The 15,760-nt window shown below is 36.4% G+C and overlaps 1 protein-coding gene across 2 annotated transcripts in view; it reads left to right on the plus strand.

Annotated features, from left to right (window-relative positions):
* LOC105918900 (BMP/retinoic acid-inducible neural-specific protein 3) overlaps positions 1 to 15,760 on the plus strand; it is a 78,982-nt gene that overhangs the window by 34,833 nt on the left and 28,389 nt on the right. For both annotated transcript variants that reach the window (XM_012854083.3, XM_036141022.1), the window contains 2 exons: positions 489 to 679; positions 4,428 to 4,612. In XM_012854083.3, coding sequence (XP_012709537.1) covers positions 489 to 679; positions 4,428 to 4,612 — 376 coding nt within the window. The remainder of the gene's footprint in view (positions 1 to 488; positions 680 to 4,427; positions 4,613 to 15,760) is intronic.

Genomic DNA, 15,760 nt, shown 5'->3' on the forward strand with positions numbered 1-15,760 from the left:
ATGATAGCGCTATTATTTAAAATTGGTTCAAAACACAACATTTTCTTCCACCATGGTGCAAACCAATTCCCTGGGTTTCAGCTTGAAACTGCATGGGATTGTTCCTATAAAGTGGTTGCACATGAGATTCACTTAGAAGTCATCATATTCTAAGACTGGCTTAGATGGGGTCTTGAATGGAAGGTTCAATGTGATCATCTTTTACTTGCTTGATTCAAAAGTAAAACAATAAACCTCAATAGTTCTTTTCGAATAACCACAAAATACTCTTCAGATTGTTGCTGCATTGTGTTTTATGAAAAATGTCTGACAACAGCTTGGTTTTTGGCCGGGATTTTATGAAAGAACCACTCTATATTTTGCAAGCCTCCATGCAACATTTGCCCATTTCTTGCAATCTCTCTCAAACGAGTCTCCAATGCAGCATTCATGTCATTTGTGTTGTGTCCTTTACTCACACAGAGCATGCATTTTTTGTGATATTGCAGGGAATTTGGCCGCTGGAAGGTGAACAGCTTGGCCCTGGAGAGACAAGAAAACAATGGCTTTTCGTTGCCGCTGGACCCAGAGTTCCTCCAGACCATTAGGCAGCTGGGCAGGAGGCCCAGTCTCAGGGCCATCACTGACAACATCATCAGGAAATACGGAACCCACTTCCTGCTTTCTGCAACGCTCGGAGGTAAATAAAACAACATTGGTAGTATTTCTCTTTCCTGTTACTGAGCAAGCTTAACAGACAGAGAGAAACAGAGTTTTAAGGAGAGATATGGGGATTTTGATATTACACAGAGCAACTGTTTCTTTTTACACATAGTTAAAAATACTTATCAATGATTTTATACAATTTACCATTGCTTGAATTTGGGAATCTGACAAAGGTATGAAAACAAATGAAGCAAAATAGAGTTGATGTACATTGACAATTTAATTTGTTAGGGATAAAAATGCCAATGAATAAAGCCAAAAAAAACAGCACCGTTGGTCCCAGTGACTCTTTAACTTTTAAATTAATGAATTTGCATTAAAAAAATATTTTCGGAAATGTCTTTCTTAGGTAACCATACTAGAATTAAAACACTGAAACAGGTTTTGTTGTGGTCTCAAAAATGATAAACTGACTGTACTGACTGTGTAACATTGTTTGTAGTTATTGGGGCTCATATCCCATTATTGAACATGCAAAACAAAAATGTCTTCGAAGCTTCTGTTGACATGAAAATGCCACTGGATCATTTCATGAACAATAGAGATCTAGTTAGCCAGAGTACTGCAATGTGCTGCACAGCTTCCATTGCTATCGTGTGCACAATCTCATCCCCTTCGCTCCTTTGCAGACTGCTTTCATCTTTTGTATTTGTGCGGAAACTCTCAAATGACGAAAACCGGCAGTGTTAAAAAATGAAATTGCAAAGTTGCCCATTATCTGCTGGAAACTAAAAGAGAGAAACACAACTTCTGCATCATGTCAAACAGATCACAGTACCACCACTATCCTGCCTTACTGATGCCCTGTGGAGGTTTGTTAATATTTCAAGGGCCTTGCCAAAAACATGGTGTTGTTCTTTTTTCTTTGCAACTAAAAAGATGTAAACTCTTTTTCATGAAATATGTACAGTACTAAACTCAATCCATAATACACAAGTCAGATCTTTATCTTAGTGTCAGTTATGAACCTCGATGCACCCCCCCCCCCGGAAAACATGAGCGTACGTTAAGGTTTCCAAAGTAAACTTCACAGATGATTTTTATTAACTGTGGCGCAATGAGACATCCTGCCGAGTCAGAAGCAGAAAAACACCTGAACATGTGTTGGTGTTGCTCCCCCAGCATGCTTTCAGTCAGGCTTGGGTTTTTCAGTTTTACTTGATTGCCTGTATGTTAATTATGCACCATTCAGACTGCCGTTGAGCCGTTAAGAACAAATAACCTGAATGTATATAAAAATCACATTTCTACTGTAATGCAGTAGAAATGACTGATTTAAGATACAAGTAACATTGAGTTTAAAATAAAAAATAACAGAAACCCTGTTCTGTGAAATACAGAGGTATTTAACTTTTTTTTCCAACATATTTATATGATTTAGAAGAGTGTATAGCCGTTGTTTTGGTTCATCAAATTCTGCTTACTGCCTATCTGGAATGTTTGGGCTTTCATGTTTTGATTCATTTAACCATATAGTTTCCATGAAATTGAGATAGAAATTGCTGTTGATCATGATGATACATATTGTGTATGTGTATTGTTTGATTCAGTCTGCAACCAAAGTGTACAACAATTATGGTTTGATTGAAAAACATTGCTAATCATGTAAAATGTTGCTATATAATAAAAACATGCTAATCTTGATTCATAACAAAGACCCACATAATTAGATTCACTTTTAAGTTGTGCCCCACCTCTATAAAGTAGTTAAAAATAAGCAAACTTAAAAACTGAGGAGTTGGCATTGCACAACGTTAATAATAATGAAATGTCATGCTGGCTTCCCTTTATGTTGCATGTCTACTGACCTTGAGTCACAAGTTTCTTTAATAATTTAAAACATATAAGTGTAACAAAAGTAAAACAGTAAAATAACTCTGTAAAGGCAGAAATATGTTATTTTCCTAGCACTGCATGTAAAGTCTGCATAGTTTAAAACTGATTTTGGTCATCTGTAGTTCTGTATTTTTTACTTTTTCAGTGGAACCTTTCTTAAGAAATGGACTAAGAAACTGTGACTTTACAATCCTTTAAACTTAATAAAGGTGCTTTTGGAGATACACTGTGTACAAATGTAAACATTCAGTGATGACTGAGAATATATGGTGGAGCTATAAACACTGACCATATAGACTGGAGAACTAATTTGGAGTTAGTTTGTTGTCTGTTTTTGCCTAATTCTTAGGATCCAACCACAAAGGAAAATAAATTCTGGATTTAGTCTTTTCTCTATGTAACTTGTGGGAACGTTTGGATTTACCATTGTTCGATATTTGCAAACACTATAGTGTTTGTGCCTTTTCAGTCATATTACAGCAGCTGTGTGTCAAAGTATCCCAGAAGCTTTGACAGAACAGCACCTTCTGAGTCTCAGAGAATAAACTAGATCGAGTGTTTCAAATCCTACATTTTCATCTGTACCCGCAAGCTCGCAGGCTTCTTTTGCAGCTTTATTCCCCTTATTTTCTAGTGTAGTACCACCACTTGTGGATCAATGGAACAGCATGAAGCTATGGGTTCCAGTGTGTAGTTGTGTTTTTGTGTCACAAAGAGGATAATTTAGTTCCTAGAAAAACAAAATAAATGTATGAAACAGCGGACTGAGTAAAAAACTCCTCAATGTCTTTGAGCAAAATAATAAAAAAAGGTTTGAGGATGAGCAATACATTTTTCAGAAATACTATACAATAGATTAAAGACTTTGGTATACATGAACATCATTTTAAAACTAACAGGAGCACTTAAGTAACAATTCCTATTTTCTATAGAATAACTCAGTCAGCCAAATACTGAAATAGAATATTTTCCCTTGATCAACTTTGATTAATAATAGGCAAGTCAAACACTAAAAAAATCTTCTTAGCTTTAATGTGTTAAAGGAATAGGAAAAAAAAGAGGTCCCTCAAAATTAGTCGATGAATGCATCAACCAACAGCACATATACTGATGCTCTCTTTCAGGTTTGATACAAATAAGATAAATACTCACCGCTCTTTCATTACCATTGTGCATATATAGGGAAACATGTTATGATTCCTTTGTTTTAAGTGGTTTCCCAGCTACTACTTCTTTCAAAGCACCTGCAGCACATTAAACTATTTTATGTTATAAAATAAGAAACACTCAAAATTGTCAAACTATGCATTTATAAAAGATGCATCTGCAATTGAATATGTGTTAATAAAATGAGAAAATAACAAACTGCAAACTCATGAGTAAAATCATATTTCAATAACCTGACCTAAAATGCATCAATTGCTTTATTATTTTAAATTAGGAGAACAAATTTGCTGTAGACGTGTCAACCAGAGACTTTCACCAATAGTCTCGTGTCTGTGCAAATGAAAACCACTTTGCCCAGAAAGCCTAATCCCATTAGAACAGATTTTTGCATCGATCTTTCACTCCTTAGGCAAGCTGTCAATACACTGTCCTTGGGGAGTTTTTGCTCAGTTCTATTGAAGTACATGTTTTTACGAAGCCCCTCGACTTCTATATTTTATCAACACTTAATCGTATTAAGATTTAGGCTGAAAAAAAACCAAACACATATGGCTTTTCAGCTGCTCCTTCACCCTCAAGTTTCTGTGTTTATATAATGAATATCTACATGTGCTAATGTTATATAATATATATAAAAAAATATTATGGGTGTTCACAGGAGTATGACTCATAAATAATGAAGCTATTACATGTGCCACTGTCTGTGTCTGGGCCTGTAGGGGAAGAGTCTTTAATGATCTTTGTGGACAAGCGGAAGTTGAGTCGGACATCTGAAGCGAGTGAATCCAATGGCACAGCTGTGACGCTGGAAGCTCTGCACCAGCTGGCTGCCTCCTATTTCATCGACAGAGAGAGCACCTTGCACAAGCTGCACCACATTCAGATCGCCTCTACTGCCATCAAGGTACAAACGTTTTTTTTTTTTTTTTTTTCCCACCAGGCTTCTGTTGAAGGCAATGACACAATTAGATTATACCCGCTTTAATTATGCCCATTGTTGGATCAAATTTCATTTGTGGTTACAGCCTTTGCATGAAATCTGTTTCACAAGGAGCCTTTGTTTTACTTGTATACACTTAATAGTTGTATGATTCCCACAGGCCTACTGATCTTATCTCCTTCACTAAGGAGCAAAGAAAATTGTGGCCATCGGAAGGGCGTAGGCTATTTTATCAGTAATCTGCAGATTTAGTTTATTTTAACAAGTGCACCTATTTATCCCAGGCAGTTGAGTGCAATGCTACTTTTATTGTCATTTTGAATTTAGTCCAAAAACATATTTTTGTGTAGACTTATTTAACAAATGGACTCTCAGTGCTATATCAACTAATTTTAGGAGACCGGTGTACTTGCATCCTATTAAACAGTGTTTTCATACAAATCAAAAACAATACAGATTCCATATGTCACATGTTTCTACTAATTTACAGGCTACAAGTACCTGACTCACTAAATCTGTACTCATTCTTTTGAAGTAAAAACTTTTGATTATGTTCCATCTCTTGAGAAAGAATCGCAACAATTCAAGTAAACCAAAAACTAACAGAGTTATTAGCATTCTAATTATCATATCCAGTTTACACCTCATGGAAAAAACTCACAACAATAAGTAAACTTTGACGTGCTCCAAATGTTTAGTATCATTGTGAAAAGCTTACTTAAACATACAGTACATCACTTGTTTAGACACATTCAGAATCTGCAATATACACACGGTCTAATAATCTAAGGCTACTTTCTTGCTGCTTTTAATTAATGAACCATTTAAAATGTATGCCCTTTAAGACCTCATTATGTTATAGCAAGAAATTAGAGACAGCATCTTTAATGAGGCAATCAATTCATTACCGAATACATTTGACAAGAAAACTGTACAATTGTAACTCACGTTTTTTTTGTTTGTTTTTTTTTTATTTATTTTTTTGTCCTTGATACATCAATTTCATATCAAGTATCTCTGCCATTGTTCCCGGCATGCTGCATAGGGTGGTCTTAGTTGTTTAGTTGCTTCAATTAAAACATCCTAATCTGCTTGTTAAACAGAAGTTTGTCTTAATATAATTTAGTGCTGTTTTGCATCACATTTTTCAAAAATATGAAAGAATAAACAAAGGTACTATTGGAAATAAACTTCTCTTAATTTAAAGTATAGACTTACCTAGTCAGGAGGCACAAATATGAAAATGTTTCTGTTCTCTGTCAACAGGAAATACATTTTGTCAGTACCATCTAAGAGATTTACAAGCCTGGGTTATCAATGTGACTTGTTAATAATATGTTGATTTGTAGTTGACAATTTGATAGATTATTGGCAGCACATGAAGGTAGAAAAGAATAATATAATAATTTATTATACATTTATTGCAACAGAAGATAATTTATTTGCCATGGATTTCAGTGGAATAATACTATATTGTAATATGATCATGGGATTATAGCATTTTTAGATTTGAACCACACAGGGCTCAGGTGTGTCCCCACCCACCCTTCCCACCGTTAAAGAAATTGTACCACCATAAAACCAATTAACACCAAAGTTAAAACCAGTACCATTTTATTCTTGTTACATTTACATTCAGTATCAGACATTGCCCTAGTCATCAACATAGATTTTCTACGCCGACCCTCCATCCTTAAAGTGTAATCCAGTAGCCCCAGGTGCTGAGAGAAGCACTTTAACGATGCAGGGGGTGGGGGAAGCTTTGATCAAATTGCACAAAGTGATGAGACATACCATAAGAGCATATGGGGCTCATGACAAGGGATCTGCCACATGTTGGTCAGACCCCTTTATGTATCCACTATCTAAGTAAACATTTGTGATGGAAAGCTTTGATCAAAGTGCACAAAGTAAATATGCACAACTGATGAGCTCATGACAAGACTTCTGTCACGAGCTATCAAGTACCTTTATGTGGTGAATACGTTAGCAAAAAAGAAAAACAACTGCTAAAACAAAAAACCAGTGCACCAATCTTGGATGATGCAACAAATTCAGATCTGTGACGGGATTGTGGACTACATTGCAAACAATGGACTCTAGGTAAACAGCAAAATGTTATAGTGCCCGGACATTGTGTCTTTTTCAATCATAGGATAATTTAACTGGTACAAGGCCTGGATTGTAAACTGACATGATGTTGAAAACCATTTTCATTATGCTGTAGTAGTATGGCACCTGTACCAACATCACTCGCATCGACCTGCATCTTAAATGAATGGTCCGTGGTAAAACTGAAGTAGAGCTTTTTCACTGTTGTCAAAAACCTGCTGACCAGAAGTTGACAAAACCATGTTAAAATTTGCTCCTTAAAGGTGGTACAAGGGACTTTCCACAGTTGAAAGGTTGAACTGCAGAAGTAGCCCACCAGAACCAGAAAATACACAAGTTATTTTTTTACTTGTTAACACTGGGTACTGTTCAATAGAAAAAAAACTTCAGCCTGAAGTGTGGCCCCACACATCCTTGGCCAATTACCTTACCAATGTAAGTGACAGATGCCTTAGCAAACTCACACTGGTAAAGTTAATGGTTAAATGTGCACCTCTAGGATGGTTAAAAAGTTTGGTGATACTACCAACATGTTCCTCCCAAGTGTATTTGTAGACCTCAACATCATCCAGTTATACAGCCACATGATCCAGATCAGACAACACCCTGTTCAAATTGTAGCAGGAGTACTCTGCAACCCAAAGCTCATGGCAGTAAATGAGTATATACCGAAAGGTATAATGGAAGCACAGATCTCTTTTGCTCTCTAGGTCAGTGCAACCTCCCGGTGTTATTTTATTAAATCAGATTTACTCACAATTTGTTGACCCAACAGGTCAACAATGTTCTCAAATGAGAGGTAGAGAAAAATCTGATGGAATCTGTACAATAGCGCATCAGTGATGCAATTTTTGAGCATGTATTTTATTTCACTCTCCGTTGCCTTATTTTTCTAGTGAAGTAGTTGTTGTTTTCTTTCTAGTTGATTACAATAATTTTGCTTGTCTCCTTGCAAACATCACATTATGTGAATTTATGGATATATGGAGGCTTGGTAAGCATGAGATAGTTTACCAAGAGAGGACATTATGGAGGAGGTTCTTTTTTATTTCTCTTCTTGCTATTTCATGTGTACATTCATAGGCTCACACATGTGATAGCATGCTCTGCATAAAACGATATGGTTATGATCCAAATATCACTCTGCATCTTTTACTGCTTAATAACTTCGAGATGAGTTCATTCATCACTGTGTCAGTTGTTATCAGACCACATGAGCTGAATAAGCTGAGTTTGTGTTTCTTGCAGACATCTCTAGGTTTTCTAAGGAAATGTTTTCCTCACAAGGCTTTATGGTGCATACACTTGCTTGTGGTAAACAACAGATTAATGTCAGGGAATGCAGATAATAACAGTAACCCACTGAAACACCAATCTGAAGCACTGTTTGTTTCCTCTGCCTATTTCTTTTCTCTGACTTTATCTGCTGTTGCAGTGACAGTTTTGAGACAGGATGTGCGACAGAAATATGCTCTAATAATCCATATCCATAAGCCAAGACCCTCTCTGTAAATATTCACTTAGTTACTGGATTTAATTGGTAGTAAACGCTATGATCATACATGTTGGAGGATTTTTACATCTGCAAGACATGTAATTCTAAAACAAAATAAAAAAAAATATTAATACCAAATTCCATGATATCAGTAAAATTACGTCAGAAGATAAGAGCGATAGAGCGACGTGGCACAGGAGTTAGAAAGTGTGTCCTGTAACTGGCGGGTTGCCGGTTCCATCTCAGTCATTGTGTCCTTGGGAAAGACACTTCACCCGTACGGTCTACGGCGGTGGTTAGCGGGCCGATGGCACCAATGTATGGCAGCCTCGCTCCAGTCAGTCTGCCCCAACGCAGCTGTGGCTACTAACATAGCTCACCACCGTAAGGGTGTGAATGTGTGTGTGAATGGGTGAATGACTGACTGTAGTGTGAAGCACTTTGGCAGCACTATACAAGTACAAGTAAAGCGCAATATGTACAAGCCATTTACCACCCTCCAGAAAACAGAAAAGTCAATAGAGCGTTGCTAAAGACTGAGCTTAATACATTTTTTAATGGTATTCAACATGAAATCAAAACAACCCTTTATAAAAGAGTAAAGATTATATTTAGAACTTCCAGGTTCTTTAGGCATAGGTGGTTCAATAGGTCTGACAGAAACAAAGAGATCAAGGCTTATCATAGAATCATGAGTTCATATTGCATAGAAACTGTGATGCCGTTGTTATAAAGCTGTTTCTGCTGGCACGTATCGTATGCTCCACTCAGTGCAGCCTTCTTCCTAAAGTAGGTCCTGTTGCCTAAAAAGGCTATATTGCTATAAATCACTTTAAGAAGTTGTGAAAGAAATACATCTTAAAAATAAGCTCACCTCCATAGTTTTAACTTGGTCCATTCCTCTTAGTGTTTCACAAGATCACACCTAATCGTTTAGAACTATATACACAGCTCCTACGTGAACTAGTGAATACCATCTTTTCATGAAGCAAAGATTAAAAGAAAATATATCATGATGTCATTGTGTGTAAATAAGATGGACAAGTCCAGGTTGCAAAAACCATATGTTTAATTCTCTCCTAATCTGTTTGCTCATAAAATTTGTGTTTTATTGCCAACAAACTTGTGCTTCACATATTTTAGTCTTTTAGTCTTTAGAAAACACACTACACTATATATTAACAACTTGCCAAAAAACATGTGCTGTGGCTGATTTCCAAACGTATGAAGATGATGCGGTAGTTTACGTGAGCGGTAAAGGTATTGAAACCATAACTGCTCAGCTGCAGCTCCATCTAGATGCTGTGCCATTCTGGTTTCAAAACACAGCACTTATTTTAAATGTCAGCTAAACAATGTCAGTTTGTTTTGTTTCCAGGTCCCGTCCAGAAAAATTGCATCTGATGATAAATGGTCAACATATTACACAAGTTAAAGCAATGGGATACCTGGGCCTGATTCTAGACTGTCATTTATAATTTGACAGCTACATCAGAAATATTGTAAGAATAGCCAAAGCTAATTTGTTCAACTTTAAAATCATAAGAGACTGTTTATCCTTCCTGCATACTATGATTTTTTTCTCATCTCAGCTACTGTACAACCTCCTGATCTCAGGCAACAACAACAACAGACCAGTGAGAATGATTTACAATGGAGCACTGAAAATACTTGACAGAAAATCCATCCGAACATTCCATTGTGAAGTTTTGCTGAGACTTCATTTTCTTGGTGTTGAAAACTTTGTAAAGTTTTTCCATTTAAAATCAATGCATAAATGTGTACACTATTTGGCCCATGATGTCCTCAGACAGTTCATAGTCCCACTCAGATCACTGTGTTCCATCACACAAGGAGCTTCAAATAGAAATGTCAAAGTTTCCTTGAGAAACTTCTCTGCCCAAGGAGCCCAATTGTGGAACTCTTTGGCTCCCGAACTGAAACAGGACCTTGATTTTGGGTTTTTTTAAAAATAAATTGAAACATGTTAAAAAGGGATCAACATTGCAGACATATTTGATTCTAAATAAATTTACTTTAAATTGGACTTTTATATGATGTAGATTATTATTTTGTTTTGGTTCTTGTATGTTGTTTTTAAAAGCCTGACAAGAGACGGGCATTGTAAATTAGCCGTGGCTATGAATGTTGCAGTGTCTACATGTTTAATGCATACACTTGTCCCTATCAAATAAATATAACTAAAACTAAACAATGGTTTTACCTTAGAAGACATTCATTCTTTAGTGCACAAGTTGTTCTTTGAAAAATACAAAATAAAAAAAATAAAAAAGATTCAGTTTAAGCAGAATTTGGGAGCTTTCTATTCAGGAGCTTTCACTCCAAAATATATTGCTGTTCAACTGTGCCAGGCAGGGCTGCTCTTTGTTCAGGTTTGGCATTTGAAAAATTCCTAAGTCTCCCAAAAAGCTTATTGGCACTCATAAACATGTTCATTTAAGCATTTTTGTGCCTAGCACCTATGTCACTTTAATGAAATTGATAACCCTGATCTCAAACTAAGCTTTTGAACTGCTTTACAACAGCACTGATGCATTTGCATTCCTGAACTACAATAATTTCACGTGTTTATTCATGTTTGCAGCTTTTTAGCTGCTGCACTGCTGCAGAGCATAACCTACTTGCTTGATTTTTATGCCATTATTTTGTCTTCATGTCCTTAAATATAAAAAGTTGTATGTGATTTATGTTTAATATCATTTTAATATCAGAGAGTCATTGCTGAGAACAAATCATCATAATAACAGAGAAAATTATATTTTTAATTTTATCCCTTACCGCCTCACCATTAAAACTTCAATTAAATGCTTAATATTTTTCATTTGAAGTCAGGATGTCGTTATGTCTTAGGAATAGTTCTGAGTTGGGTCCATTACATTACATATGATATGTAATAATTTAACTTTTAATCTGCTATTTTATTTAAATAATGCGTCTCCATAAAAAATACAAAGAAAGCTTTTATGGTGTTGCTAATGCAAGCCCTTTTGGGTGAGACCTGCGTGCTGGAATATATCCGCTCTAGACATTATGGTAGAATATCTGATTCTGCAACACCCACATGTTATTTGAAAGCACACAGTGGGAAGGCAAAATGGTGCCTCACTGTGAAGAATAAGTGAAAGGGCAGTTGGTTTTTACAGCAAATTTAGATCCAAAAAAAATATGAGGGTCACCTCCTCTAAACTGGTGTTAAGCCTAAGTTACCATGGTGATCTGTCCAGGCTGAAAGAGCTGCCGTTGTGACAATGGAAACTTTAGATTTTTACATACTGTGCTAACCCATTTACCTCGCTCTGTAGTGGTCCATTTAAGTCATTCTACTTAATATTTTCACATTTTAATCATTATCTGGAAGGTAAGTGAACTGGTGAAAATCCTGATGTGTTTGATGCCAGAGGTACAGAGGTTTTTGTAGCCTGTTTTTGTATCTTGTATCCAGTAGTAGTATCAACAGAGTATCAACACAATGTGTTTAGGGGTGAGGAGACCCTGTAGCCTGTTTTAAACTACACAGACACCACAATTCAGTCAAATGAAGGAGTGCATTTTTTATATAAGGTACCACCAGAATTCTTTGAAAAACAGTGTGCTGTAGATCCAGTGATTGCTTAGTCTTTTTAAAAAATAGATATTATTAATTAAAGGTTTCTCATTGTTGAATTTAATATTAACTTCCTTCCTAAAAAGATTATACTGAAGTAAATGAGAATGAAAAGGAGGCATTTATGTTATGCCTGTAATACTAACATTACACTTGAAATGCCTAGCACAAACACAAGTACCTCTGCAAACTATTTCGTATTCTATTATCCTTGGCCAGCATTTTCTATTACACATCACGGGTACATTGTTGGAACATAATGTTGTGAGTGGGTGGAAACATACATTTAGGATCTCTTAGCTCTCTGCTTGAAAGGTAGGAACGTAATTCTATTCTCCTCTTTCAGACTTTGCAACATGGAGCTTGAAAAACAAGATTGTCTGCCTTTTTCTTAGCTGCAACCCATTTTTCATTGACTTATCTTTTGTGATGCTCCACTATAGAGTCCATCAGAGATAAAACTGTACTTTCTCTAAAGTGACTTGGCAGGGGGATGGTGAGCCGATTTGGTTGCCACCCCTGAACCAGAGTGCTGCTAAAAACCCCTCTGATTGAGATTAATATAGTAAAAAGCCCTTAGCAGTGCATTTGTTTTACGGCACTTTCAGTTGACTGATGCTAAATATTCACAGCATCAGCTGCCACTATTATTCCAAAAAAGGCTCCCTAACCTTACCCCAATAAAGATGGATGCCAAAACAAAGCAGCCTTTAAGGAGAATGTTGGTCCCCTGGTTGTAGGAGATAACATATTTAAATAGCAGAAATGCCTGACCTCAAAGCCTGCAGGACTAAGCGCCGCAGCAGAAAATAATCAAAAAAGGAAAAATGAGATAGGAGGGTTAAAAAATTGCACTGCTGTTACACAGTGTGATGAATCAGTCCTTCCATTTCAGTAATTTCCTTTGAGAGCCTCCATCATTTGTCAAACACTGTGTGGTATGAGTTAGCGTGTTATATGCAACTGAACAGAAGAGATGAGACAAGGACATGAAAAGACTTTATCCAAAGGGCCTTTTTGCCAAGGTTTAAAGAAGCAGCAGGTTTACAGGAAAAAATTAGCTTACTTTTTCATGGATAGTTTAAAGTCTTAGCTCTTCTGCACTGAACATGAATAAAAAAAAAAATTGAAGTCAAAATCATTGGCATCGAAGAGGTGTGAAAGGGAATGTCTATTCTAATTTGCAGTGCCATCCTTGAGTGTTCAGTCAGTCATGTGGTGTCACATCTCATTTGCCTGAGTCAAAGTAAAACTCAAGCATAATAAAATAGATTCCTACTGGGCCACACTTTCAGGGAGCAAAACATGTGTGTGACAAAACAGGAAAACACCTTAAAATTGCCTTTGTATCAAAAATAATGTAGTTATTCTTCACAATGAGATTTTGTTTTCCATCTTTCCGAATGGTGGATAAATGATTATCTCTTTTTATCCCTGCATCTTTAACCAATTTACATTTCAGCAAGATAAATTCCCTGGTAGGAAATGCTTTCGATGAAGACACACCCACAGACCCCACAATTACATGGTGGAAAATAGCTTTTTGTATCTGCTGGCATTAGTCGGAATTCTACCACTGTCACAATTTTACAGAATTTAGATTCTTCCTGCTACTTCCCTTTTAATCTGTTGCAGTAAAAAGAAGTGAACCATAGAAAGCAACAAGAAAACATACACTGTCAGATTTGCTCCCATGGCACCTTTTCAAGTCACTGTTACTTCCTGAAAAATTGAGGGTTTTCTTCCACTGTGATTATAACACCACATACAAAATTAAATTCCAATATGTGTTGCCATTTTTTTTCTTTTATTTATTTATAAGGCAACTACAAACTTCCTTCTGCTGCTCTTTCCCTTCTCTGCCTTTTTGCTTGCTTTTCCTTTTCTGCTCCTTATAGACCATAAGCCATGGCAACAAAGTAGGTTTATGGGTTCAAAATCCTCAAAGAAGGAAAAAAAAAAAAAAAGAACGACAGAAGCGTATCACCAATGCAAATGTGGATTTACCCATCTCCCAATTCTGCGGTGATTAAGCGAACAACAATTCTTGAAGGTGCAGCAAATGAGGCAATTTTGAGATGAGGGATGATTACCATGGAATATTAATGTTGTCTTGTACTTTCTTTTCCTCCAGCAGGCAGAAAATGTTAGCAATTTGAAATCCATTGTTGCTTAAACATCCGACAACAACAAGCTCCCTTTGTAACATTATATTCAGTCTTGTGGAATTATTCATACAAGGATTTTTGCACTAGTGCTGAATCTTCATGAATAAAATGTTCTTGTTGAACTGGTCTTATAATGATGTTGAGGCCCTTACATTATTAAATAATAAATGTTCCTGTGAACCATCTGGATCAGTTAAGTTTGTTAACAGGCAAGTGATGTGTTGTCTTGCTGAGGCACATCATTTAGCGATCGTTCATTCATTGTGAATAGTGAGAAAAGCACAGTGTGGTGTACCAAGATTTATGCATATGTTGTTTATAACCAACTGATGGGATCATTTTGTTTCATTAAAGTTATACTCTTGTATTTGTTAGTCGAAGTTTCTTTATTCAATCTAGCATTGTGTGTATACATAGTATTAACTTCCTAATAAAACTATAATTTACACAAAATATTAAATAAACCAGCATTAATCAAACAAAAGCTGATATTCTACCTGGATTATTGAGATGCATCAGGAACATAACTAGCATTAAAGGAGCATACCACAAGTCCCAGAGTTTTTACAGAAGTTTGTCCACTCTGGCGACAAGTTGAAATGACATAGGTGTTATGCACCTACATGAGAGAAGACGCGACCTTTGTTTGAAGGCGTAATCTCTTCTGAGGTGAGAAAATTACAAAAGCTAAAGTTCGACCCCGTTCTCTCACTAATGTGTCAGTGGTGGAGGAGACTCAAGAAAGTAGCCAGATGAACGAGAGCGTGCAGATCGCCACATCCACGTGCACACCCAGAGAATATGACTCAGATCACTCTCTCATGAACTGACTAATGGAGCTTATAGAGGCATCTGCGGTAAATAGAGGAAAACTTATTTTACACGTCGAGCAATTTTAAGGGCATGTATGGGAAAGAACAAAAAATAACCTTTAAACCTCTGCAATGCTCCTTTAAATTTGTCCATTAAAACATTACCTATTATCATTTTATTATGGCTGATGCATAACACACAACTATATTTGACCTTAGTAACTGCTGGTATAGCAAATAAAGTAAAGTAGTGCTGAACTCAAGGGAAGAATTTAGGTGTTCATTCCAATGTGTGCATAACCTTTCAGATGTGAAACCTATGCCCAACTTCAGGTATATTTGCAACAGCAGCAGAAATGAAGCATAAAAACCATCTGTGCAGTGTTCAGTATGTTTTTAATTTGTGACAGAAAAATCAAGTACAACACACCAAGGATGTGGTGCTACCTCACTGGGAAATAATCAAAAAACTGAGGAAAGTGTCACACTTGAGCTCCATACGCATTCCACTTAATTTAATCAATGCTTCAGCCCCGGGCCTTCTTCATCTTGATTCAGAGCTTGATCAGTGTGATTAAACACAACTAGTAGAGGGAAGCCTGAGGGCTACATCAGAATAAAAGCGCAGGTTAATACATTTTAGTACATGGAGCTTTGCCGGCATTTCCTCTGTTTTCAAGGCAATGCTTCCCTTGGTCAGTTGGAAAGACCTTTAAAGGTCCAAAAGAGATGCTTTAAGGGGTCACCTCTGTGCTGAAAAATAAAAAAAGGTTGCTTTTGACTATACATCAGTTAAAGACAAGTAGTTTAAATAAAATATGGGTCATACTTTAATACTGAAGTTGGGAGAAGTCAATTTAAAATTTGCAGTGCATTTTGTTACTGTTAAATTTGCGAAAT

The sequence above is a fragment of the Fundulus heteroclitus genome, chromosome 9 (genome assembly GCF_011125445.2).
Source record: "Fundulus heteroclitus isolate FHET01 chromosome 9, MU-UCD_Fhet_4.1, whole genome shotgun sequence".
Taxonomy (NCBI): Eukaryota; Metazoa; Chordata; class Actinopteri; order Cyprinodontiformes; family Fundulidae; genus Fundulus; species Fundulus heteroclitus.